The 24,487-nt window shown below is 45.9% G+C and overlaps 2 protein-coding genes across 7 annotated transcripts; one reads left to right on the plus strand and one right to left on the minus strand.

Moving 5' to 3' along the window:
• Positions 1-138: 138 nt before the first annotated feature.
• Positions 139-2,433, minus strand: hddc3 (HD domain containing 3). The gene is made up of 4 exons (XM_086224756.1): positions 1,783-2,433; positions 1,254-1,309; positions 898-1,138; positions 139-372 (listed from the first exon to the last, which is right to left on the minus strand). Exons 1-4 carry the CDS (start codon positions 2,066-2,068, stop codon positions 242-244), a joined length of 714 nt encoding a protein of 237 aa, XP_086080882.1. The 5' UTR covers positions 2,069-2,433; the 3' UTR covers positions 139-241.
• On the plus strand, positions 1,791-24,477 carry vps33b (VPS33B late endosome and lysosome associated). Of its 6 annotated transcripts, none has more exons than XM_086224682.1 (24): positions 1,791-2,054; positions 7,687-7,847; positions 9,081-9,161; positions 9,249-9,310; positions 11,913-11,962; positions 12,204-12,271; positions 12,364-12,409; positions 12,495-12,589; positions 13,873-13,977; positions 14,088-14,181; positions 15,362-15,439; positions 16,039-16,112; positions 16,193-16,279; positions 16,414-16,504; positions 19,778-19,852; positions 19,992-20,056; positions 20,133-20,187; positions 20,266-20,312; positions 22,054-22,186; positions 22,278-22,351; positions 22,947-23,048; positions 23,212-23,287; positions 23,370-23,477; positions 24,237-24,477. In XM_086224682.1, exons 2-24 carry the CDS (start codon positions 7,752-7,754, stop codon positions 24,314-24,316), a joined length of 1,842 nt encoding a protein of 613 aa, XP_086080808.1. In that variant the 5' UTR covers positions 1,791-2,054; positions 7,687-7,751; the 3' UTR covers positions 24,317-24,477. The 6 variants fall into 6 exon arrangements, with proteins under 6 accessions (XP_086080808.1, XP_086080779.1, XP_086080826.1 ...); XM_086224653.1 differs by having other exon boundaries at positions 1,792-2,054; positions 7,751-7,847; XM_086224661.1 differs by having other exon boundaries at positions 2,048-2,182; positions 7,751-7,847.
• The last annotated feature ends 10 nt before the right edge of the window (positions 24,478-24,487 follow it).

The following is a 24,487-nucleotide window of genomic DNA, read 5'->3' on the forward strand; positions in this document are numbered from 1 at the left end:
TGATAAATAAGGAATTCTAGGAGTTCTGATGTTTGCTTAATTCAATTATATTCATTTTACTTTTTGTACCATTTCCCATTTCCCAGAATGCAAGTGGATGTGGGTGCTGAAGGAAAAAAAAGAACAATAAACTTGATTCAAAACCAAACAAATGTATCTGAAATGTGATTTATTACTAGTTTACATGTTTGCTACAGTTAAGATGAGATTTGCGGCTCTTCTTGCCCCTTCAGCATTGAGGTCAGAGCTGCACCCCCTGCTCTCTGAACAGCTCCTCCAGCTTCTCCTCCAGAGCAGCGTTGGTGCCTTTCAGGCCTTTCACCACCTCAGAGGCCCACAGAAAATACTCCTGGACCCGCTCGGCTGTCCAGCCTGCCCAACACACACAGAGGAGGGGCAGTGTAGTATCTGAGTACGCCGACATATATTGGTACTTCAATAAGATAATATGTCACTGTGATTCACTGTCACTGACAACTGCTGTTCTAAATGTTCCGTGGCCCGGAGAGCTCAACGTACTGCAACAACAGAAAGCATCCTCACCTTTACATGTGTGCAAATTCCCAATACATAACTCATAAAACTCGTAAAACATAAAAGAAGTGCAGCCAGTGAGATGACAACAGAAACGTTCAGGAGCAACATGAGAGGTGATGAACACAGCTGGTTATCTGATTACCTGTTTATTTAAACGAATGAAAACACTTCCACTTCATTCCCTTTTCAATAAGGATATCCCAACCCTGGTATTAACGACGCCAAAAACATGAATTCACAGGATGTGGTGTTCATCACTTTGCTCTAGAAACAGGTCAGGAGGAATGGAAATAAAACTAAACACAGACTAAGAGCCATTCTTAGAAACTGGTAGCCAGTGACAGAAAGAGAGGTGCTGACCGACAGGTGTGCAGCGGTTCAGGTCCCTCAGGTTGTACAGTTTGTCAGCCAGTTTGACCAGTTTGGCCTGGTGGCTGCAATGGGGAGCATGTTCCACCTGAAGACGCTTCCTCTCCTGCTTGGGCAAACTTTTATCGTCTGTCACCTCCTGAACGATGCGAGCCACGACCGGTCCAAACTTTGCCTCCAGCTCTGCAGGAGTTGTGTCTGTGTCCTCCACTGTGTCATGAAGCAGCGCAGCCTGAAGAGAAAGACAGCGTACCTTCTCACTCTCTCCCTCACACACACACACACACTCAAACAATACACACGCTTGGTGACACAAATATGAAAGACTAAGTGAAATCATGACATACTTGTAAAGCCTCAATGTCTGTGATGCAACCTTCATGGCTGAGGATTCTTGCTACGCCTGTAAAGTAACAACACACAGCTGTGAACATAAGAGGACTGTTGACAAGAGGGGAACTCTCTTTGCTGCGCTGCTTTCACCGCTGCCACAGGTGAAGTGAAAATCATACACAGTGTAATCAGCACTGGTCATATTGCACTTTACTCTCTGTATAAAATACAGCTGGAACAATTTGTCATCACACATATCTGCTACCAACACTCAGAAATATATATGATATATATTTTTTCTTGTACTTTTAAATTTTACATATCCCAAATATTGATAGATTACAATTTTCCTGGCTGTTACTCTAAGGCCAATATTAATCTCAAATATTCATTTTTTTCAAATCAAACGATTCTTCCGCAATTACAAGTCAGTTTGAGGGCTCCACATCAGACTCAAGTGAATTTCTCAAGTGGGACAAGAGTTTTATGCGGGTGAGACGTTTACGTGAAGTTCTTGAAGGCAACCCACGAAGTCAGACATACCAATGGGATGGTTGATGTACGGCGTCTCTTCCGGGTCCTTGCGCCGTTGTTTGCGATGCTTCTCTGCCGCGAAATTAGTCGCCTCTAACAATAAAACCGCGTCCGAATTCATGGCAAAAAAACGAACTGAGAGGCGAAAAGAGACAACGACCACGAACACGCAACTCTCGGTGGGGACTGCCTCCTCACACGGCGACAGTCCGTTTGTTTTGGTGTCCGGAGGTAAACAGCTGACGATGTGAAAGGTTCCCACAATTTCTGTACGGAAGCAGGTAACCGCTAACATCAGCGTAACGCATTCATTTTGTTTTGACGTTTAGGTAAACTTTTTGAATATAACTAGCAGTTTACCTAGAAACCAATCGATCATATCTACCCCCCTCCCAGTGCTTAAGACGAAGTGAGTGTGGTTTAGCCTACAAGCTAAATTAGCTAGCTTGCTGGCGTGATGTGTGTGAGAGTATAGACTGCGGTTCTGTTCAGGTTCGATCTTCCAGCGTGGTGTCAGTGAGAGTAAATACTGCGGTTCTGTACAGGTTCTGTCTTCCGGCGTGGTGTCTTCGAGAGTGAATAATGCGGTTCTTTTCAGGTTCTATCTTCCAGTCTGTTGTCTGTAATAGTAAATACTGCGGTTCTGTTCAGGTTCTATCTTCCAGCGTGGCTTCTTCGAGAGTAAATACTGCGGTTCCCTTCCGGTTTTATCTTCCAGCGTGTTGTCTGCAATAGTAAATACTGCGGTTCTTTTCAGGTTCTATCTTGCAGCATTTTGTCCGTCAGAGTAAATACTGCGGGTCTGGTCAGGTTCTATCTTCCAGCGTGGTGTCTTCGAGAGTAAATACTGTGGTTCTGTTGAGGTTCTATCTTCCAGCTTATTGTCTGTGATAGTTAATACTGCGGTTCTTTTCAGGTTCTATCTTCCAGTGTGTTGTCTGTAATAGTAAATACTGTGGTTCTCTTCAGGTTCTATCTTCCAGCGTGGTGCCTTTGAGAGTAAATTCTATGGTTCTTTTCAGGTTCTATCTTCCAACATTTTGTCCGTCAGTGTAAATACTGCGGTTCCCTTCAGGTTCTATCTTCTAGTGTGGTGTATCTGAGAGTAAATACTGCGGTTCTGTTCAGGTTCTTTCTTCCAGCGTGGTGTCAGTGAGTGTAAATACTGCGGTTCCCTTCATGTTCTATCTTCCAGCGTGGCGTCTTTGAGAGTAAAAATTGCATTTCTGTTCAGGTTCTATCTTCCAGCGTGGCGTCTTTGAGAGTAAATACTGCGGTTCTTTTCAGGTTCTATCTTCCAGCGTGTTGTCTGTAATAGTAAATACTGCGGTTCCCTTCAGGTTTTTTCTTCCAGCGTGGTGTCTTCGAGAGCAAATACTGCGGTTCTGTTCAGGTTCTATCTTCCAGTGTGGTGTCTCTGAGAGTAAATACTGCTGTTCTGTTCAGGTTTTACCTTCCAGTGTGGTGTCTCTGAGAGTAAATACTGCAGTTCTGTTCAGGTTCTATCTTCCAGCGTGGCTTCTTCGAGAGTAAATACTGTGGTTCTGTTCCGGTTTTATCTTCCAGCGTGTTGTCTGCAATAGTAAATACTGCGGTTCTTTTCAGGTTCTATCTTGCAGCATTTTGTCCGTCAGAGTAAATACTGCGGGTCTGTTCAGGTTCTATCTTCCAGCGTGGTGTCTTCGAGAGTAAATACTGTGGTTCTGTTGAGGTTCTATCTTCCAGCTTATTGTCTGTGATAGTTAATACTGCGGTTCTGTTCAGGTTCTATCTTCCAGTGTGGTGTCTCTGAGAGTAAATACTGCTGTTCTGTTCAGGTTTTACCTTCCAGTGTGGTGTCTCTGAGAGTAAATACTGCAGTTCTGTTCAGGTTCTATCTTCCAGCGTGGCTTCTTCGAGAGTAAATACTGTGGTTCTGTTCCGGTTTTATCTTCCAGCGTGTTGTCTGCAATAGTAAATACTGCGGTTCTTTTCAGGTTCTATCTTGCAGCATTTTGTCCGTCAGAGTAAATACTGCGGGTCTGTTCAGGTTCTATCTTCCAGCGTGGTGTCTTCGAGAGTAAATACTGTGGTTCTGTTGAGGTTCTATCTTCCAGCTTATTGTCTGTGATAGTTAATACTGCGGTTCTTTTCAGGTTCTATCTTCCAGTGTGTTGTCTGTAATAGTAAATACTGTGGTTCTCTTCAGGTTCTATCTTCCAGCGTGGTGCCTTTGAGAGTAAATTCTATGGTTCTTTTCAGGTTCTATCTTCCAACATTTTGTCCGTCAGTGTAAATACTGCGGTTCCCTTCAGGTTCTATCTTCTAGTGTGGTGTATCTGAGAGTAAATACTGCGGTTCTGTTCAGGTTCTTTCTTCCAGCGTGGTGTCAGTGAGTGTAAATACTGCGGTTCCCTTCATGTTCTATCTTCCAGCGTGGCGTCTTTGAGAGTAAAAACTGCATTTCTGTTCAGGTTCTATCTTCCAGCGTGGCGTCTTTGAGAGTAAATACTGCGGTTCTTTTCAGGTTCTATCTTCCAGCGTGTTGTCTGTAATAGTAAATACTGCGGTTCCCTTCAGGTTTTTTCTTCCAGCGTGGTGTCTTCGAGAGCAAATACTGCGGTTCTGTTCAGGTTCTATCTTCCAGTGTGGTGTCTCTGAGAGTAAATACTGCTGTTCTGTTCAGGTTTTACCTTCCAGTGTGGTGTCTCTGAGAGTAAATACTGCAGTTCTGTTCAGGTTCTATCTTCCAGCGTGGCTTCTTCGAGAGTAAATACTGTGGTTCTGTTCCGGTTTTATCTTCCAGCGTGTTGTCTGCAATAGTAAATACTGCGGTTCTTTTCAGGTTCTATCTTGCAGCATTTTGTCCGTCAGAGTAAATACTGCGGGTCTGTTCAGGTTCTATCTTCCAGCGTGGTGTCTTCGAGAGTAAATACTGTGGTTCTGTTGAGGTTCTATCTTCCAGCTTGTTGTCTGTGATAGTTAATAATGCGGTTCTTTTCAGGTTCTATCTTCCAGTCTGTTGTCTGTAATAGTAAATACTGTGGTTCTTTTCAGGTTCTATCTTCCAGCGTGGTGCCTTTGAGTGTAAATTCTATGGTTCTTTTCAGGTTCTATCTTCCAACATTTTGTCCGTCAGAGTAAATACTGTGGTTCTGTTGAGGTTCTATCTTCCAGCTTATTGTCTGTGATAGTTAATACTGCGGTTCTTTTCAGGTTCTATCTTCCAGTGTGTTGTCTGTAATAGTAAATACTGTGGTTCTCTTCAGGTTCTATCTTCCAGCGTGGTGCCTTTGAGAGTAAATTCTATGGTTCTTTTCAGGTTCTATCTTCCAACATTTTGTCCGTCAGTGTAAATACTGCGGTTCCCTTCAGGTTCTATCTTCTAGTGTGGTGTATCTGAGAGTAAATACTGCGGTTCTGTTCAGGTTCTTTCTTCCAGCGTGGTGTCAGTGAGTGTAAATACTGCGGTTCCCTTCATGTTCTATCTTCCAGCGTGGCGTCTTTGAGAGTAAAAACTGCATTTCTGTTCAGGTTCTATCTTCCAGCGTGGCGTCTTTGAGAGTAAATACTGCGGTTCTTTTCAGGTTCTATCTTCCAGCGTGTTGTCTGTAATAGTAAATACTGCGGTTCCCTTCAGGTTTTTTCTTCCAGCGTGGTGTCTTCGAGAGCAAATACTGCGGTTCTGTTCAGGTTCTATCTTCCAGTGTGGTGTCTCTGAGAGTAAATACTGCTGTTCTGTTCAGGTTTTACCTTCCAGTGTGGTGTCTCTGAGAGTAAATACTGCAGTTCTGTTCAGGTTCTATCTTCCAGCGTGGCTTCTTCGAGAGTAAATACTGTGGTTCTGTTCCGGTTTTATCTTCCAGCGTGTTGTCTGCAATAGTAAATACTGCGGTTCTTTTCAGGTTCTATCTTGCAGCATTTTGTCCGTCAGAGTAAATACTGCGGGTCTGTTCAGGTTCTATCTTCCAGCGTGGTGTCTTCGAGAGTAAATACTGTGGTTCTGTTGAGGTTCTATCTTCCAGCTTGTTGTCTGTGATAGTTAATAATGCGGTTCTTTTCAGGTTCTATCTTCCAGTCTGTTGTCTGTAATAGTAAATACTGTGGTTCTTTTCAGGTTCTATCTTCCAGCGTGGTGCCTTTGAGTGTAAATTCTATGGTTCTTTTCAGGTTCTATCTTCCAACATTTTGTCCGTCAGAGTAAATACTACGGTTCTGTTGAGGTTCTTTTTTCCAGCGTGGTGTTTTTGAGAGTAAATACTGTGGTTCTGTTCAGGTTCTATCTTCCAGCGTGATTTCTGTGAGGGTAAATACTGTGGTTCTGTTCAGGGTTTATCTTCCAGTGTGGTGTCAGTGAGTGTAAATACTGCGGTTCCCTTCAGGTTCTTTCTTCCAGCGTAGTGCCTTCGAGAGTAAATACTGCGGTTCTGTTCAGGTTCTATCTTCCAGCGTGGTGTCTTCGAGAGTAAATACTGTGGTTTGTTCAGGTTTTATCTTCCAGCGTGGTGTCTTCAAGAGTAAATACTGCGGTTCTGTTGAGGTTCTATCTTCCAGCTTATTGTTTGTGATAGTTAACAATGCAGTTCTGTTCAGGTTCTATCTTCCAGTCTGTTGTCTGTATTAGTAAATACTGTGGTTCTTTTCAGGTTCTATCTTCCAGCGTGTTGTCTGCAATAGTAAATACTGCGGTTCTTTTCAGGTTCTATCTTCCAGCATGGTGCCTTTGAGATTAAATTCTATGGTTCTTTTCAGGTTCTATCTTCCAGCATTTTGTCCGTCAGAGTAAATACTGAGGTTCTGTTCAGGTTCTATCTTTCAGCTTGGTGTCTGTGATAGTTAATAATGCGGTTATGTTTTAGGTTCTATCTTCCAGTGTGGTGTCTTTGAGAGTAAATACTGCGGTTCATTTCAGGTTCTATCTTCCAGTGTGTTGTCTGTAATAGTAAATACTGTGGTTCTTTTCAGGTTCTATCTTCCAGCGTGATTTCTGTGAGAGTAAATACTGTGGTTCTGTTCTGGTTCTATCTTCCAGCGTGGTGTCAGTGAGTGTAAATACTGCGGTTCCCTTCAGGTTCTATCTTCCAGCTTGTTGTCTGTAATAGTTAATAATGCGTTTCTGTTCAGATTCTTTCTTCCAGCATGGTGTTTTTGAGGATAAATACTGCGGTTCTTTTCAGGTTCTATCTTCCAGCGTGGTGTCTGTGAGAGTAAATACTGTGGTTCTGTTCAGGTTCTATCTTCCAGCGTGGTGTCAGTGAGTGTAAATACTTTGGTTCCCTGCAGGTTCTATCTTCCAGCGTGGTGTCTGTAATAGTAAATACTGTGGTTCTTTTCAGGTTCTATCCTCCAGTGTGTTGTCTGTAATAGTAAATACTGTGGTTCTGTTCAGGTTCTATCTTCCAGCGTGGTGCCTTTGAGAGTAAATTCTACAGTTCTTTTCAGGTTCTATCTTCCATCATTTTGTCCATCAGAGTAAATACTGCGGTTCTTTTCAGGTTCTTTCTTCCAGCATGGTGTTTTTGAGAGTAAATACTGCGGTTCTGTTCAGGTTTTATCTTCCAGCATGGTGTTTTTGAGAGTAAATACTGTGGTTCTGTTCAGGTTCTATCTTCCAGCGTGGTGTCTGTGATAGTTAATAATGCGGTTCTGTTTCAGGTTCTGTCTTCCAGCGTGGTGTCAGTGAGAGTAAATACTGCGGTTCCTATCAGGTTCTGTCTTCCAGCGTGGTGTCAGTGAGAGTAAATACTGCGGTTCCTATCAGGTTCTATCTTCCAGAGTGGTGTCTCTGAGAGTAAATACTGCGGTTCTGTTCAGATTCTATGTTCCAGCGTGGCGTCTTCAAGAGTAAATACTGCGTTTCTGTTCAGGTTTTATCTTCCATTTTGTTGTCTGTGATAGTTAATACATCGGTTCAGTTGAGGTTCTTTCTTCCAGGGTGTTGTCTGTGACAGTTAATACTTCGGCTCTGTTGAGGTTCTTTTCTGTGGTCTGGGTCCAGGATGGCTCACAGTGCTAGGAGAGATTCCCCAGAGCTCCCGGACTTCTCCCTGCTCAAGAGGCTGGCCAGAGATCAGCTCATATATCTGCTTGAGCAGGTAAGGACACCTCACAACTAGGGCAGGTAAAAGCTACCTGGCATCCCGCAGTTTATTCAAGATGCTGTTTCTCTTACCACACCCTTATCTGTGACATCACATAGGTGTTGCTCATGACTGACATTTTACAAAGTCAAGTGTTCCACATTTGGTTTATTCTCCTTGCATGTGAAGACAATCATTCCACGACTTGAGCGTTGGGTGTTAGACAGCAGGTGGGGTCTTCATTGGGAGATCCCTGGTCAACCGTGTACGTCTGAGAACCAGGACTCAACCTGCAGATGGATCTGAGGGGCAGCTTGGCTCCGTCTCGTGCTAAATCTGTTTTAAACATTGTCTTTAAGTAACTTTTGTTTGAATCACTTCTTTTAATTTGGAATAGTGAAGGGTTTGCAGTGTTTGCAATTTTTTGGTGATTCATCATTTGTGTGTGCGTGTGTGTGTTTGTGTGTGTATAAGTCTCTTAGTGTCCAGTCTCAGGGTCCTGGACTTGGGTGAAATCCCCCTTGCATTGTCTTGGGTTAGGGGGCTAGAGGAGTAGGGGGTTAGAGGGTTAGGGGTTTCGGGGGCTAGAGGGGTAGGGAGTATGGGGTAGCGGGTAGGGGAGCGGCCTCCTTCGGCAGCTTATTATACCAGCAGGTGTCTGATGGCGAGCAGGGATACGTGTTGAAGGCCAGTTCCTGCTGTGGGCATCAACAACTTCTGGCATTTTGAGGTATTTTTAGTCGCAGCCCACGGCCTCAAGGTCCTTGAGAAGCTTGGAAATGTTTAAAAGGGGTTTTGATATTTACTTGAGAAAAGCTTTGAGAAGCTTGTAGATAAACAGTTGTTGGTCCTTGTTTTTGGTAATGATTGACCTTTTGTAAAATAAAACTACATGCCCATGTGCCTTTTTTAACTTTGTTTCCTCCATAAATTATGATACTCAGCCTCCCATAGCCAAACCCTCAACAACTGTATTTTGACCGTAGTCCAGTCAAAATCTTCCCTAAAATCTAGATGAAGGAATCCACAGCAGACAGTGAAGAGTGCAGGAATAATCCCAGCGTGTGTCAGCGTGCAGTGGGTTGTTCTGCTCTTGCACGTTCAGTGTTGACCGAGAATAAACGTCGACGGGTTTTCCAGATTGTTCATTTTAGCAGACTCAGAAGCGACGGACAGGAGTGAAAGTGCTTCTGTTGTTGGAAGTCAACCGCTGGCGTCCTCACTTCTCCTCCTCTTTGCTGAGCGCAGCTTCCTGGGAAGAAGGACCTCTTCATCGAGGCTGACTTGATGAGCCCGCTGGACCGGATTGCCAATGTTTCAACGCTGAAGGTGAGCCTTGTCTGCTGTGACTGCTCACACGCCTGACAGGAAAACTGTGCATACGTGTTTCAAATGTTTGGCCTGTGTTTTTAACAGCAACATGAAGTTGACAAACTCTACAAAGTGGAACACAAACCAATTATCAGCTCATCAGACCAGTGAGTGCCTCTCTAGAGCCAGCAAGCACTCGCACCTCTGTCCTGGTGGGGCTGCTGATCAGGTCCCTCCCCCTAAGCCCTGCCCTCACCCCACCACTCACCCCACCACTCATCCTACCTCTCATCCTACCACTCACCCTACCACTCATCCTACCACTCATCCTACCTCTCATCCTACCTCTCACCCTACCACTCATCCTACCACTCATCCTACCTCTCACCCTACCTCTCACCCTACCACTCATCCTACCACTCATCCTACCACTCATCCTACCACTCATCCTACCACTCATCCTAACCCACTCAACCTCTCATCCTACCACTCATCCTACCACTCATCCTACCACTCACCCCACCACTCACCCTACCTCTCATCCTACCTCTCACCCTACCACTCACCCTACCTCTCACCCTACCACTCATCCTAACCCACTCAACCTCTCATCCTACCACTCATCCTACCTCTCACCCTACCACTCATCCTACCACTCACCCTACCACTCACCCTACCACTCACCCTACCTCTCACCCTACCACTCATCCTACCACTAACCCTACCACTCATCCTAACTCACTCAACCTCTCACCCTACCACTAACCCTACCACTCATCCTAACCCACTCAACCTCTCATCCTACCACTCATCCTACCACTCACCCTACCTCTCACCCTACCACTCATCCTACCACTCACCCTACCTCTCATCCTAACCCACTCAACCTCTAATCCTACCACTCACCCTACCACTCATCCTACCACTCACCCTACCACTCATCCTACCTCTCACCCTACCACTCATCCTACCTCTCACCCTACCACTCATCCTACCTCTCACCCTACCACTCATCCTACCTCTCACCCTACCACTCATCCTACCTCTCATCCTACCTCTCACCCTACCACTCACCCTACCACTCACCCCACCACTCATCCTACCTCTCACCCTACCTCTCATCCTACCTCTCATCCTACCTCTCACCCTACCACTCATCCTACCTCTCATCCTACCTCTCATCCTACCTCTCACCCTACCTCTCATCCTACCTCTCATCCTACCTCTCACCCTACCACTCATCCTACCACTCATCCTACCTCTCATCCTACCTCTCACCCTACCACTCACCCCACCACTCACCCCACCACTCATCCTACCACTCACCCCACCACTCATCCTACCTCTCATCCTACCACTCACCCCACCACTCACCCTACCACTCACCCTACCACTCACCCCACCACTCATCCTACCTCTCATCCTACCACTCACCCCACCACTCACCCTACCACTCACCCTACCACTCATCCTACCACTCATCCTACCACTCATCCTACCTCTCATCCTACCTCTCACCCTACCACTCATCCTACCTCTCATCCTACCACTCACCCCACCACTCACCCCACCACTCACCCTACCACTCATCCTACCACTCATCCTACCACTCATCCTACCTCTCATCCTACCTCTCATCCTACCTCTCACCCTACCACTCATCCTACCACTCATCCTACCTCTCATCCTACCACTCACCCTACCACTCACCCTACCACTCACCCCACCACTCACCCTACCACTCATCCTACCTCTCACCCTACCACTCACCCTACCACTCACCCTACCTCTCACCCTACCACTCACCCTACCACTCACCCTACCTCTCACCCTACCACTCATCCTACCACTCATCCTACCACTCACCCTACCACTCATCCTAACCCACTCAACCTCTCATCCTACCACTCATCCTACCACTCATCCTAACCCACTCAACCTCTCATCCTACCACTCATCCTACCACTCATCCTACCACTCATCCTACCACTCACCCCACCACTCACCCTACCACTCACCCTACCTCTCATCCTACCTCTCACCCCACCACTCACCCTACCTCTCACCCTACCACTCATCCTAACCCACTCAACCTCTCATCCTACCACTCATCCTACCACTCATCCTACCACTCATCCTACCACTCACCCTACCACTCACCCTACCACTCACCCTACCTCTCACCCTACCACTCACCCTACCACTCACCCTACCTCTCACCCTACCACTCATCCTACCACTCATCCTAACCCACTCAACCTCTCATCCTACCACTCACCCTACCACTCATCCTACCTCTCACCCTACCACTCATCCTACCACTCACCCTACCACTCATCCTACCACTCATCCTACCACTCACCCTACCACTCATCCTACCACTCACCCTACCACTCATCCTACCTCTCACCCTACCACTCATCCTACCTCTCACCCTACCACTCATCCTACCTCTCACCCTACCACTCATCCTACCACTCACCCTACCACTCATCCTAACCCACTCAACCTCTCATCCTACCACTCACCCTACCACTCATCCTACCACTCACCCTACCACTCATCCTACCTCTCACCCTACCACTCATCCTACCTCTCACCCTACCACTCATCCTACCTCTCACCCTACCACTCATCCTACCTCTCACCCTACCACTCATCCTACCTCTCACCCTACCACTAACCCTACCACTCATCCTAACCCACTCAACCTCTCATCCTACCACTGCCAAAAGTGACTGTCTGACAATGTTATGTTCCCTTCACAAGGCTTTGCTTTCTGGTGCGGCCGAGGATACAAACTGTGAAGTGGATTTGTGGTACGTAGTGTTGGATGTCGCTAATTCAAAAACATGTAATCAGATTTTCCGAAAAGTTAGCAGAAGTCTGGTCAGATGTTTTGGGGCTTTAAAATGATTTTTTTCAAGTTGTACAAGTATGTTTTTATTTCTCAAGGTAGAAAAATGTAGTTTTTACACTCAAATTCACAGTTCTATTTTCTGAAGTCAATGTAGACATCACATTACTATTGTTATAATTCGTGGTATGTTTCTCCTTCAGATGTGGTCAACACAGACAAGGCTGCAGGAAAATTTCGCAGATACAAGCTCATCTTTACCCCTCAGAAGGTATTTCATGTACTTTAGTTTTCATAAACTGTGCTGATTAGTTTTGGATCCTGTTGTGGGAACTGACCTGCTGGTCCTGCTCTGACATCCAGTTCTATGCATGTGAGACGGTGCTGGAGGAGCAGGGGATCTTTGGCGGTACGCAGTTTTGTTTCCTCCCACTAGTTTCAGTGGCCATACACCAGCTAAAGGAAGTGTTCATCTTATTTTTGTGTTTTCTCAGATGTAACGACAGATGAATGGGCCTTCTATCTCCTTCCGCTAGATGATGACATCATCACTATGGAGCTCCCAGAATTCTTTCGAGACACCTTTCTGGTATGTAAAATGTACTGTGTCTGAAAAGCTGCATTTTGCTAATAAAGTCACCCAATGTCAGAAGGAAATAGAACAAAAATGTTCTTTTCATCCTCCATCAAGGGTATTTTTCCTTTCAATTACAGACGAGTGGGTGTCTTGACCACACAAAGGGGATTTTCCCCTCCTGCACTCGAGTCTTCTCCAGAATGCAAAAAGAGCCAGCCACATGTATTTAGCCTAAAGCTAATAGTGGCTGTTGTCTAACTGCGAAACTGTCCAAAAATGTCTGTTTATAAACTCTCAAGCACATCATCCACTGTAATCCACATCTCCTTTATCCAGCTGTATGCTCAATAATCCACAAACACTTTGTTTTAATATAAAAAAACCAAAACCCTTCTGATTTGGAACTTCTGTGAGCGACAGGATGGATCAGAGTGAGGTGGTTCAACTTAATGCTTCACTGGTCACACACTGTGCTTCTTGGAACAAAATCACAGAATGATAAGGTTTGCAGTTAGTTTGTTTTTAGCTGAAATCAGAGTGTTTGTAGATTACTGGGCGTGTGACTGGATGAAGAGGATGTGGATTATCACGGATGTTGACCTGGAGAGTTTGTCAACTGTTGTGTTCTGGCAGTTTAGTTGTTGTTGTTTTGGCAGTAATTTTGAAGCTAAGTAGATGTGGCTAGCTCTCTCTGCATACTGGAGTCACAAAGAAATGAGTGAAAACACTTTTTGTTAGCTCAAGACACCTTTTAGTGAATACTTGAAAAGCAAAATATACTTTTTTAGTGAAGTATTCCTTTAAAAAAAGAGAAAAATAATACTGGAGCTGATATTGATGGAGCTCTTTAAAAGGCTTTTCTCAACCAAACACCGACAGTGCCAGGGTGTCATCATTAAATTCCTTTTCCCCCTCAACCATCTTTTAAGAAGGTGGAAGCGGACACTGTCAGTCTTCATGAAAGACTAATGAGCTCGTTACTCACCCTAACCACACCCCCCTCCCTGGTTATAAGCAGGCACACTCCACTGTCGTGAGTGCACTCTGTAGCACTGGTGATGAGGTGACATTTTCAAAAACAGTCACATTACACTGTCTACTAATAGGGGGTCGCGGGTTCGAATCCCTGTAACCTGTGTTACCGTCGCTTGGCTTTATTGGGCTCAACTGGCCGTGCCAGCAAGTGGGAGGCCAGATGAGAGTATTGTGTCCTGTTTGCTGCCATTTTGGACCAAAGTCATGGCTCAACAGGGTCAAGGATGCTTGAATTGTACTCTAATGTGGTGTGTTGCCAGGCAGGAGACCAGCGGTGGGTGAGGACAGCCGGCAGTGCCCTGCACCTCCTTCACTCCATATATGGCCCGTTCTCCAAGGTGTACGGGATTGGACGATGTTCAAAGGTACGGCAGACGCTCACACCGTGGAGCATCACGGGGATTTGGCCGAGGCTGATTACTGGACTGGTTTTCTAAAGCTGCTAAAGCCGTTCACTCTGCCTGTCTGGTACTAGATGGCATACGAGTTGTGGAGGGAGCAGGTGGAGGAGGAGGGAGACCAGAAGGCTCGTCACGCTGAAATAGGGAATGTTTTCCTGATTGACCGAGGTGAGGAGCTGTGTGTGCTTTGTTGAGACAAGAAGGGAGGCCACACACAGATTTGAGTCAAAAATGTAGCTACCTCACACTAGACAACAGTGCTGAGAACACGGTGGGGTGTAAACGTAGGAGACCCAGTGGAAAGATGGGTGAGAATGTAGCTGAGGGTTGTTGGTGGGTCAGAGACCCACAGGGACTAGAGAAGGCTGAGGTCCTGCTCCACCCTCACACACTCACCCTTCCTCTTCCTCCTCCTCTTGTCCTCATCTCCTCCTCCTCCTCCTGTCCTATTCTCTGCTCCTCCTGTCCTCCTCTCCTCTTCCTTTCCTCCTCTCCTCTTCCTGTCCTCCTTTCCTCCTCTCCTCTTCCTTTCCTCCTCTCTTCATCCTGTCCTTCTCTCCACTCCTTTTCCTGTCCTCTCTCCTTTTCCTGTCCTCTTCCTGTGTTCCTGTCCTCCTCTCCTCTCCCTGTGCTCCTCTCCTCCTACTCTTGTCCCGCCCTCCTGGGATGTGATTGGAGGAGGAAACATGAGAGGAGGCAACAGGCTTTAAGAAGAGGAAACATCCACGCCTCTGAGCCTCATTTTAGGATTCAGAGAGAGAGACGTCTGACCAGTTAAATGGGATGTTTGTCACAACCGCGTCATGTGTATATCAGTCTGGCCCCGCCCACTTGTGTCTGACGATGTATTTGAGTACACTGTGACAGGATGATGTCATACATGTGCGTGTTTCCATTGAAGAACATGCTCACACTCTTGAGCTGGAAGCTGTTCATAGGGAGGCTCATGACGCAGGGAAATCGCTTCACTCTCACTGAAGATGGAGATGACCTCGTTTCTTCTTCTCTGACTTTTCTGCTTCACTGGCGTTTTCCTCTGCTCTCGAAGTCAGCCTGGACTCTTTTCCCTTTTTTCACTCCTGAAACTTTGTCCATATTATTTTGATTAATTACTGTGTGGTCATTTGAGTGAATTGAGGTATTATCCGACTGAAATAATTATGTGGGGGGGCAGAACAATCTTCATCAAGTCCAGTTTGGGTTAAATGCCACCCAGTCACTTTCATTGTATATTCCAGCATTTAGCGGGACATGAATCTGTGGCAGCAGAGCCATTTTGAAGGTGGGCCATCACTGTTGAACCAGTATTTTCTGTGCTTAGGTGATAATGTTGGTGCTGTCATTGCAGATGTGGACTTCGTCACACCGCTGTGCTCACAAGTGGTCTATGAAGGACTCGTGGACGATATATTTAGAATCAAATGTGGTGGGTATTAAAGCAGCCGGGGGGGGGGGGGGGGGGGGGGGGTGCCATCGCTGTTCATCAGCTGAAGAGCTTCTCACTTCTTCCTACCGACGTGTTTTTAATATATCAGTATTTGGATGATGGCCACCATGTGGATTCCAAACTAGTCATTTTAACTGATGTGCTAAATGTCCTCTTTCCTCCCGTACCTGTTCCTCTATGTCTCAGCTGGTTTGACAATCACATATTCACAAAGCCAGGATAAACACAGGTGAAAGGTGAGGTCTGCAGGGTGCGATTGCTCGCTGACATTTAACAGAAACCGTTAACTGGCTGCTGTTGGTTTCCCTGTCAGCACTAAATTGGGTGCATGGTCTTAAAAGCACTCACTAAGCTGTCCGTCAGGGTCATCAGTGATTATGCTGATGAAGGCAGATGCAGCTGTCCACTCGGTGGTCTACAAACACCTGAGCTAAAACAAAGTAACTACAACAGTTCTGGTCTGGTGCTACTGTGATGGAGTGCTAGCCAGAGGGGTTGTAGCCACAAACTGTCCCTCTAGCTGCAGATGGTTCTGTGCCTGATATGGTACAGGTCTAATCTCTGCATTTATTCTACAGGATGTGTGGAATTCAGTCCAGATGTTACTTCCTCTGACAAAAGTCTGAAAGTCATGCTGAACTCTCAGGATAAGGTGGGAGGGCCACACGAGTTGCAGATTGTCTCCACTGAGATTTTGAGTTGAATGTCTCTCTGAACCTGCGTGTCTTGTAGGTCTTTGATGAAATCAGAAATGAGCATTTCTCCAATGTCTTCAGCTTCCTCAGTCAGAAAGCTCGGAATCTCCAAACTGCATATGATGTGAGTAGATATTTATCAGTTGCATCTAGAAGCAGGCACAGTTTCACCCCTCAGACTTTGAGACACTGATCAGTCATTCAAGCTACAGTGATTGAAGCAGCTGCCTGGTTTCTCTCCCTTTTTAAATCCCACAGAAGCGTCGGGGGATGGACATAAAGCAGATGAAGACATTTGTGTCAGAGGAACTTAAAGGCTTGAAACAGGAACATCGGCTCCTGAGCCTTCGTGAGTGTTTAGTGGTGAACTGTACATTCAAATATTTGCAAAGCTTACATGGCTGAGCAGCGCTGACGTGGAGTGACTCTTGTGTCTTTTATTGTAGGAAGATGTCAGAGCAAACTGTCAACATCACAATCAGAAAGATTTCTGACATACATTTATGAGCAAAGGTGCATTCCTGTAAATCCAGAAGTCTAAATTTAGATGCAAGTCATGTCTACAGTTCTACAATTCTATTTAGCAGACGCTTTTGTCCAAAGCGACGTACAACACAAGGAAGAATTCAGACTGAAGGAAAAACCCATAGTAGCGCAAAAGTCATGTCTCTGTGAAACTGGTTCTACTGTTTATGCATGGTCAGGACATGAACGTCCTTCTGACATCAGTTTTATCATCAGATGAGGTCGGCATACTGGTCAGTTTGTTGTCACTGAGGATGTCCTCACTCAAAAGAACCGACTGCTGGAAAAAAAATAGATGTACTTTGATTGTACTTCTAAAGCGATTTATAGTGCAGTACATTTGATCAAGGGTCAGACATGCACTCACCTGCCACTTGACTAGGTACTCTGCTCGTACTGGGTTGGACTCCTTTTGCCTTCATGCCTGTTAAAGCTTTGTGTCATAGTTTTAAGCAGGTGTTGGAAACAGCCCCAGGGAGATCGGCCCACATTGACCCGATCTTGGTGTCCCATCTACCAAAAATCACTGGACTCATGCACTGTTCCATCCATCTGGAAAGACTCTATTATAATCCCTGTTCCCAAAAAAGCATGCTGTCAGGAGAATAATGATTACCGCCCAGTCGCTTTGACTTCAGTAGTCATGAAATGTTTTGAGAAAATCATGACCAGTCTGCTGAAGGCAGCGGTTGGTTGGTGGTTAGATACTTTTCAGTTTGCTTACAGGTCTAACAGAGGTATGGAGGACGCAGTTCTGGCCCTTGAATGTTTTCTTTTGAAACACTTGGAGAGCAAAACAGCTTATGCACGTCTTCTTTTGGTAGATTTTTCCTCGGCCTTCAACACGATGCAGCCACACCTCTTAATTAGGAGACTGCGGGAACTGAATGTCGATCCTGTTATTATTAGGTGGAACTACTCCTTTTTAACTAAACGTACACAGAGGGTCAGTGTGAATGGCACCATGTCAGAGCTCAGAACCGTGACCACTGGGGCACCCCAGGGCTGTGTTAGCTCACCTGTCCTCTTCACCCTGTATACAAACAATTGTACAAGCAGTAACCCTAATAGTATTCTCGGATGATACTGCCATCTTATCCCTACTGGATAAGAATGGGGGCTTAGATGTTTATTTCTCAGAGGTACAGAGGTTTGTAAAATGGTGTGATGACAGCTACTTGTTCTTAACGGCTTGAAGACACTCGAGATGGTGTTTGATCCGAGGAGTCACTGTGGTCACCGATGACTCAACCATCTCACAGGTCTCCTCATACAAATACCTAGGGATCTCTATTGATAACTCTCTAACCTGGAATACACATGTGGACAGTAGACTACAGCAAAGACTGCATTTCCTCCGCCGCCTTAGGGTCCACGGTGTTGAGCAAAAATTTATGTTAATATTTTATCGAGCTGTTCTGGAGAGCCTGTTCAGATTTGGCATCACAGTGTGGTTTGGTCGTCTCTCAGTGCAGCTGAGGTCCAAGTTGGTTAGACGAATGCAGACTGTAGGGAAGATCATGGGGGCAAGACAACTCCCCTCTGTGCAGTCCACCTATGAGCAGGCCACACTTAATCAAGCCCAAAAAATAGTTAGGGACGATTCACATGTTTTACATGAGATGTTTGTACTTCTGCCAGTAGTAAAAAGACGGTGCTTTTGCGCGTGCATGTGAATGTGCGTCCTCGTGCGCATGCAGCAACAAACTCTGGGCGTATTTCAGTACTACCAAGAATCCCATATGACACGCGGGACATGTCCAGGCGTGGTTACGTCCTGCCACAGAATCCTATTGTTTGCAAGCTGTGCTAAACCGGAAACGGAAACGGACACGCCCCTTTTTAGCGAGGGGGTGCATGCGCAAGAGGACGCACATTCACACGCACGCGTAAAAGCACCGTCTTTTTACTACTTATGCCCTCCGGAAGAAGGTATAGGGAACCAAAGTGGAGGGTTATCAGGTCAAGAACTCCTTTGTGCCTGCGTCAACTAAAATGCTGAATGATGCTCTGAAACACCGATGAGTAAAAGGGTCAATAATTCTGCAATTTGTGCACTGGTGTAATGTTGTGTGCCCTGTTATGTACTGTACTGTTTACCTGATGTTTTTTGTGTGGCGGCTGCAGGGGTGAAAGCCCAAGACCAATTTCCCTTGTGGACAATAAAGTTTACCTTGACCTTGACCTTGATCCAGGCTCTCATGTCACGTACGCAGAAGTCAGACCCTACCATTCGAGCATGGCAGCTGAAATCGCGACTCATCAGACCAGCCGATGTTTTTCAGTCTTCTATTGTCCTACTCTGATAGCCGAGCCTCAGTGTCCTGCTCTTAGCAGACATGAGTGTCCCCCGCTGTGGTCCCTGTTCCTGTAGCTCATCTGCTTCAAGGTTCCACATGTGCTGCGTGGACAGTTGCTCTTCATCATATCGCTCTTGTTACTGTTGCCTTTCTATCAGCTCCGACCAGCCTTGCTATTATTCTCTGACCTCTGACATCAGTGAGACATTTTCATGTCACTCCAGCCGACACCAACAGCATCTCGCAACAGCGTGTTGCTGGTCAGATCCCTTTGGAACTGAGACACCTCCACAGGAGGGGTCTGCTCAGTAGGGCCTGAGGAGCAGCTTCAAGAAGGCTTTCACGTGGCTCAGTGAATCAATGTCTTTAATGGGATTCATGGTGTAAATCCACAAGCAATCAGTAACCAGAGAAGTGGTCCAAGGTCGGATTTCCGCCAGCAGGCTGAGGCTTTGTTTCTTCTTCCCTCCTTGTAGATTCAGGAGAACAACCTCAGTCTGCTGTTGGTTTGAGTGTAAAACTCCGACTCAGATCAACAGCATCAACATTCCTAGGTTTGCAAACAAAACTTTTGGATTGATTCAGAGAATCAAAACTGCCAAATAAATGTTGTATTAAAACTGTTGTATTTCAATGACACATGATTTTTACATGTTGTTTCATTTACCTGAAGCTTAACTTGGATTATCTTTTGATTGCTGGTTGATTGTTTGGCTCTGAAGCACTTATTTGACTGTGTTTCTCTTTGATAGCATGAGAAAGATAGAACAGCAACGCCACTCACTGATCTCTTTCAGACATTGGCGCAAGTGAATCAATTATGAAGAAGAAAACAAAGCAGGATTTCCAGGACCTGTTGAAGACTGAACACTGTAAGGTCTCTCTGCTTCCTTTCGACTGTTACACCACCGATATTACAACTGTGCTGATTTGAGTCTGCTGCAAAGAGGAGGAAGAACTGAGTTCATTCATGAATATTAATGCAAAGGGGGATGTCTTGTTTTCCACCAGCTTTGCTTGAAGGCTTTGAAATCCGGGAATGCATTTCGTTCATCGAGGAGCACATCAGCAGACAGGTGGGTGCAGTCTCATGCATCAACAGGTACCACAGACACGACACGCTGATCCGTTTCCTGCTTTTCTCTCCTCAAGGTCTCCATGGTAGAAAGTCTGAGGCTCCTTTGTCTTCTGTCGATCACGGAGAACGGTGGGTTGTCTTCATAAAGCATTTCTAAGGAAAATCTGTTTCTTCTCAGCATGTATTAACACCTGCCTCATCCCGCAGGACTCCTGCCCAAAGACTACCGCTCTTTAAAAGCACAGTATCTTCAGGTGAGATTGACATCTGTCTGAAGAGAACAGCTTGTGTGGAAGTGCAACTGTTGTCTGTGACCTCTCAAATATTTTCAAGTTTGGGAGCAAAACAACAGAGGGATTTTTAAAAACCAGCATCCCAACCCAGAGCCAATCCACCCTGCCCAGCTCAGACATACGTGTTATTGAATGACGCAAACCCTACCCATGATCTGCAATACACCATAAATGTACTCCATCCAGCGGATTCCTTTCTTAGGCTTTATTGACTAAAGTATCACAACTGTCAGGAACCAGTTTTGGTTTCCAGAAACATGCCTGGAAAGACCTGCTGCAGACACACAGGTTTGCTACCAGAACAAAGGCTGAAACTGGCCCAGTGTCTTGCTCCTCCAGCCTCACCAGTGTGGGGTCATGAAGGAGTGATGGGGCGTTATTTGTAGACATACAGGAACAGCACAGGCTGTGTGAGGTGTCACGCAGTCCGCTCTCTGTCCCCTCCCACGGGTGTGGGAAGAGGCTAGATAGATAAGAATTATTCCAAAGAGATTTTTAGTTATTCCCCATGATGCAAAAAAAATCCTCAAGACATTCAGTCTTTCTCAGATACATGAAAATGTGCACACACACGTGTGTGTGTGTGTGTGTGTGTGTGTGTGTGTGTGTGTGCCTGCCCAAAGCCCCCCAGGCTGAGGACTGGACTGGCACATTACTACCACCCAGCATCTCCCTCAAGAGCCATGAAGCATTGTTGGTTTTATGTTTGTTCGTAGTAGAACTGATACAAATACATCATCTTCCTTCTGAACTACCTGTATGAATTTCCTCCAAAAGTAAGTTCCAAGATTATACAACACAAGAAAAAAGATGAAATGGTTTTAGGATAATTAGGACTCACGAGAATCATCAAGTAAAAGGCGGCATGGCTCAGAGGTAGAGGGGCTGTCCAGCCAACAAAGTGTTGCTGGTTCAATCCCCACTTCCCCCGGTGACCCAAGTGTCCTTGAGCAAGATATTGATCCCCTAATTGCTCCTGATGGCCCTGCCATGGACTGGTGACCCGTCCAGGGTGAACCCCGCCGCTCACCTGAGGGCTGCTGGGATAGGCTCCACCCCCCCAACACACACACACACACACACAGGGACCCTGAACAGGACAGGTAGAAAGTGGATGGATGGAGATTCCTCAAGTAACTCAAATAACTTCCATCCATCCACTTTCTACCTGTCCTGTTCAGGGTCCGTGTGTGTGTGTGTGTGTGTGTGTGTGTGTGTGTGTGTGTGTGTGTGTGTGTGTAGAGGGAGAGAGCAGCATTAGCAGTCATGTCACAGCTGTGATTCCAGCAGTGTAGTTTGGGTTGACAGGAGTGCTGTGCTGCAGCGTCTGTAACTCGCTGAACTTCATTACCAAAGTCATCGTGTTACAAATTTCTAAATCAGAAATGAGCTTTTCCATAGAAAAGCTTTTTTATTGGCAAGGCCGTCGACTGAGGGCAGCATCTGTCCAAACCTCTCTGAAGCTCTGGCCCAGTGGGCCTTTCTGTTGTGGTAGAGTCAAATAAGTCCTGAACCTGATGCTGTGGCGCAACGATGATGTGTTCCTGAAGGTTAGAATGAGATATTACACTCAACACACTCTTAATTTGATGGAACTGTGAAGGTCGACCCAGGCACAGATGATTCCTGCTATTTGGGAGTGTCGTGACCTGGGAGGTCTGTGTCCTGCGCACCTTTTAAATGTGTTCCATTTTCTCATCAGAGCTACAGAGTGGACCACCTGCTCACGTTTGCCAGCCTGAGGCAGCTGGGGCTGCTGGTGGAGCAGCAGCCGGGTGAAACACTCACTGTCATGGAGAGCAGAGTGGGCAAACTGGTCAATGACAAAACAGCAGGTGAAGCCGCTCCCCTGCACCTCCAAGGTGGAAGTACCTGATGTGGGAGAACGAACTTTGACTCTCCTCATCTGTGCTTTTTCTTTCCCAGGAAAGCTGACAGATGCCTTCTCCTCTCTGGCAAAGAAAAGCAATTTCAGAGCTTTGAGTAGAAAACTCAACTTGGTACATCATCATCATCATCATCATCATCATCATCATCATCAGTCACTTTCCCATCTGACCTCCTTGGTCCACTCCAAAAGAACCTTGCTGTGTTCCAAGAGATGGTTGAGTGCACCAGCGCTGGTGGGAACTCTGGTGCAGACAAAACAAGGGAACAACATGGGGACCTCGGTTCACTTCTGTGTCAACCCTGGTGTAACCGCAAAACAGACAAAATATAGGAAGTAAACCAAAAAACATTAATTTCACTGACGTCGACATATGCAGATGACGGCATGCTGCTGGGACGCGGGGGGTCGGGGGAGAGGAGATTTTTTAAACTCTCCCTGCAGTGAGGGCAAAAACAGGCTGTTGGCGAGTAAACCCAATGTTGTAGGCGTGGGGTTCCTGGGCCATCCTGACAGCCTCCCTGCTCAGACCATGTGACATGTTGACCTGTCACTCTGGCAGCATAGCAGCGGGAAAGCAAACAGGACAACACTGATTCCCTACTTGACGATGGGAGAGTGACCTTATGCTCCAAAAGCTCTTTCACTGCATCCTTGTTCTGAATATGTTCAGTTTTAGTCAATGTGCTTTCATGTTTTGGGTCAAGGTGCCAAAGTCTGATGAAGAATACGACCTGCGGGTTCCACGAGACATGGCGTACATCTTCAGTGGTGCTTATGTCCCGCTGAGCTGCAAACTTGTTGAGCAGGTAAATCAGTTTCAATCTGTTGAATTTATTCTGTCGATAAATGACCAGTCTAATCACGCCGTCATCACTGGTTAACAACTTAACGCATTAAACTGCTCCTCAGCCGTTTGACCGGGTATAAAGTAGCTTGATCACTGAAAATCTGTGTGTATTTTACTTCAAGGTGTTGGAACGAAATGGCTGGACGGGGCTGGAGGAAGTCACCAGGCTGCTGAACGGTCATGAGTTTGCTGTTACAGGTTTGCTCCTCGATCAACAAGAGCGAGTCCACATGCGACTGCTTTGAATAGATGGGCTCTGAATGTCTCTTCCTGTCATCAGGCAGCAACGGCGCAAAAAATGACGCGCAGCGCATCATCCTGGTCATGTTCCTGGGGGGCTGCACCTTCTCTGAGATTTCAGCTCTGCGTTTTCTTGGCAGAGAGAGAGGTGAGCCTAAACCTGACCTGCTGTTGCCAGAGGACTTTTTGCAGTTTTGTCCATCGTTCTCATTTCTTTGACGTCGCGTGACTTCATAGTCCCTTCTCCTGTCCTCACTATTGCTGCTGTAGATGCACTGGACTTATCAGAGCGACAGCTGCAGGGTTGTTTCATAAAAACGTGACGTGGAAGACAAAGCAAGAGAGAATCTCTGCTGAACGATAATGTGGCATCACAAATTGGGAGATGACACGAAGTTCATGAACGCTCCCTAAATCTGAAAATGATCAGGGTGTAGAGAATGTCGGTTAAGCTGCTATTTTGTGCGTATTTTGCCATCAAAACACTGAATACAAAGATAAAAATATTAGGAAATCTCATTTAAGTAATTCCTAGTCCATTAATCCTAAGTTAGAATTGAATTTTTTCATCCCTTAAATCGTTAGTTTCTGAATATAAAAGAATTATGTTGAAGTTTGTGCTCACTTATCAAATTTACACTGCTGAGTTTCCATCGAACCTGCTTGGCTCTTGGACTCGGAGCTTGTCCCTGAGGGAAAAGTCGCTCTCACTTTCAGGTGTCAGGAAGAGGACCGATTGATCACCCTTTACTCAAATATTTGTTCCTGTTTTGAAATGATAAGATAATGATGTCACCCCAGTGTTTCACATCATGTGCAAGTGGTTCAACTTCACTTGTAGCTCTCGGTCACAAGCTGCTAAAGCAGGTATGGTTCATAAAGGTTACTGGCTGCTTTCTTTCTGCAGGATATAAATTCATTGTGGTAACAACTGCCATTACAAACAGCTCAAGGCTACTGGAGGCTTTGGTGGACAACCATGTATGAAGCCTGCCAGCACCTGGTGGGGGACAGAAACCTGAGACATTCCTGGTGCGCTCCCTCCAGCTCTGGCACACTGGAAATGTTCATTTATGGTCTCCGACAGCGAAATGTCAAGATGTATAAAGTGAATAAAAATGTTTAACCAATTGATGCTTCATTTAGTTCAGTTTTCTT

This window comes from Aulostomus chinensis, chromosome 2, assembly GCF_037954235.1.
Source record: "Aulostomus chinensis isolate RoL2024-O1b breed Wild chromosome 2, RoL_Achi_v1.0, whole genome shotgun sequence".
NCBI lineage: Eukaryota > Metazoa > Chordata > Actinopteri > Syngnathiformes > Aulostomidae > Aulostomus > Aulostomus chinensis.

What these genes read in the sequence shown, in the direction of transcription:
- hddc3 (XM_086224756.1), bottom strand. Translation starts at nt 2,068, where the DNA reads ATGTTAGCGGTTACCTGCTTCCGTACAGAAATTGTGGGAACCTTTCAC. An exon ending in CAGACATTGAGGCTTTACAA is followed by an intron (nt 1,139 to 1,253) that starts GTATGTCATGAT and finishes CTTTCTCTTCAG; the next exon opens with GCTGCGCTGCTTCATGACAC. An exon ending in GAACCGCTGCACACCTGTCG is followed by an intron (nt 373 to 897) that starts GTCAGCACCTCT and finishes TGTGTTGGGCAG; the next exon opens with GCTGGACAGCCGAGCGGGTC.
- vps33b (XM_086224682.1), top strand. Translation starts at nt 7,752, where the DNA reads ATGGCTCACAGTGCTAGGAGAGATTCCCCAGAGCTCCCGGACTTCTCC. An exon ending in ATTATCAGCTCATCAGACCA is followed by an intron (nt 9,311 to 11,912) that starts GTGAGTGCCTCT and finishes TCCCTTCACAAG; the next exon opens with GCTTTGCTTTCTGGTGCGGC. An exon ending in GGTCAATGACAAAACAGCAG is followed by an intron (nt 22,187 to 22,277) that starts GTGAAGCCGCTC and finishes TTTCTTTCCCAG; the next exon opens with GAAAGCTGACAGATGCCTTC.